The 1,894-nt window shown below is 38.8% G+C and overlaps 1 protein-coding gene across 1 annotated transcript; it reads right to left on the reverse strand.

Annotated features, from left to right (window-relative positions):
* Nucleotides 1–4: 4 nt before the first annotated feature.
* LOC109142256 (major histocompatibility complex class I-related gene protein) lies at nt 5–1,296 on the reverse strand (the record flags this gene model as incomplete). Its single annotated transcript, XM_027273736.1, has 3 exons — nt 940–1,296; nt 577–846; nt 5–222 (listed from the first exon to the last, which is right to left on the reverse strand). Coding segments are annotated over exons 1-3 (537 nt in total), but the record flags the coding sequence as incomplete, so codon positions are not given.
* Nucleotides 1,297–1,894: the final 598 nt, after the last annotated feature.

Here is a 1,894-nt window from a genome sequence, read left to right on the forward strand (position 1 = left end):
AAATCTGTGTGAGGTAAATCACATTGAATCGTGTTCCGGCTTTGTCAGCATCCCATCTCTGTTTCATGATGGAAGCCTGTGGTTTAGGAGTGATCCATGTCGATGTCTTCAGGTCAAATGATAAGAAGTCTTCTCCATCATAACCATACTGATTGAAACCGCTAACCTCTCCAGTCTCATCATCCACCTCACAACCACTCACCCTCTGTACAATGTGGACACCTGAGAGAGAGACAGAGACAGAAACACTCTGTAAATAAGTTTGATGTACAGATGAACTTTCCAGTGAAAGACAGTAGCTAATGTTCTATGAATTGACAGATGACATCCATCGTCAGTATTCAAAGTGAGAATGTCTTCTTGCATTCTATTCACATCAATCTCTTAATCAAAGTCACACCTGTGTGACACCTGCAGTCTCAGCTCTAAATATCTTGCAGATGTCTGTAAAGTGCACATGTGAGCACATGAGTACATGTTCAGAATAGAAGCTAAATCTGTTTGACCAACAACAATAAAAGGAAGTGAAACATTTTAGCAGGAAATAGTCAAACACAACATGAAGAAATACTTTACCTCCACTTTGGTTGAAGAGCTGCTTCAAATAATTTATCAAGTATTTGAAGACGATTGGCTCACTCTGAAGACACTCTATAGTGTACCACTCCAAATGCTGAGGATCGTCTTCAAATAATTTTTTCATCCAGTCCTGTTTTAGTTCTATCTTCTTTCTGTTGCTGTCACAATAACATACCAAAATGTCATCAATCATTAGAGTTGCCACAAACTCTGGGAAGTTTGTGAGTCCAGAAGATGCAGTTATGGAAATTTTCAGAGAGTGTTTCACTGCAGGTCAAACAAGGTTTATATATTCAGTATAAATACACATCATCATCACATTAGTCTAATTCCAGTCAACTATTTCAAATGTGATCTTACCCGATGATGAAACTTGACAGAAGAGAAGCAAGAAAAACAATTTTTTCATCTTGTTTTGATGAAGACGTGTCGTGAAAAGACCGAGCTGCTTCCTCTGTTCTGTTTACTGATCAGTGATCATGAAGGGAAGTGTGTCTGTTCTGAACAGAGATGGATGATTGTCAAACCTGTTTCTCACCTTTACAGAGTTCTGTTACAGTCATTTGTCAGTGTGCCAAATGAAGAATACTTGATATTAATCACTGATACTTCCAGGTTTCACTTGTTTCACTTCAGTTGTCTGTCATGCAAAATATACAAAAGAGAAAGATACAAAAATAAAAGAAAATATGAATATAACTGTCTGATAACTGGTGTAATTAATGTGCATTCTTATTCATAGAATGAGTCAGTGCTAGTTATGTATTAATGTCCACATCCAAACATGAACTGTCACAGAGTGAGTGTCCTCTCTCTGCACAGAGGGGAGTCATTATAGAGTGTGATGGCAGTGGACAGGAGTGACTTCCTGTAGCAGGAGCCTCCGACTGAACACTCTGCTGCTTCATCACCAGGAGAGGAAACGCAGTGTCCAGGACTCTGCTGACTGTGTGAGCCTCTTACCACATGTCTCCCAGCAGTACTTCATGAAGGGGTCGTACACATTCACAGGCAGTACTGGGAGAAGATGACGATGTTAGGCATGTCAGCCCCTGCTGCTGTGTTTGGAGGATCCATGACAAAAGTCCTCTCTCACATCAAGATCACCATCACATCTTCCACTTTTTAACATTTGGCTGGTGCTCTGTTTTTTTTTATTTCTGTTTAATCAAAAGATATCGATCAAACTTATTTCTGTAACTAATGACAAACGACATAATATATATATATTTTTTTAATAATCTCAGGAGTGAGATTGGGCTTTGCACTATTTAATTTAGTTTAACAGGCCTATTGTTTAGTGTTGAACATGTTA

The sequence above is a fragment of the Larimichthys crocea genome, chromosome XXII, assembly GCF_000972845.2.
Source record: "Larimichthys crocea isolate SSNF chromosome XXII, L_crocea_2.0, whole genome shotgun sequence".
Classification (NCBI taxonomy): Eukaryota; Metazoa; Chordata; class Actinopteri; family Sciaenidae; genus Larimichthys; species Larimichthys crocea.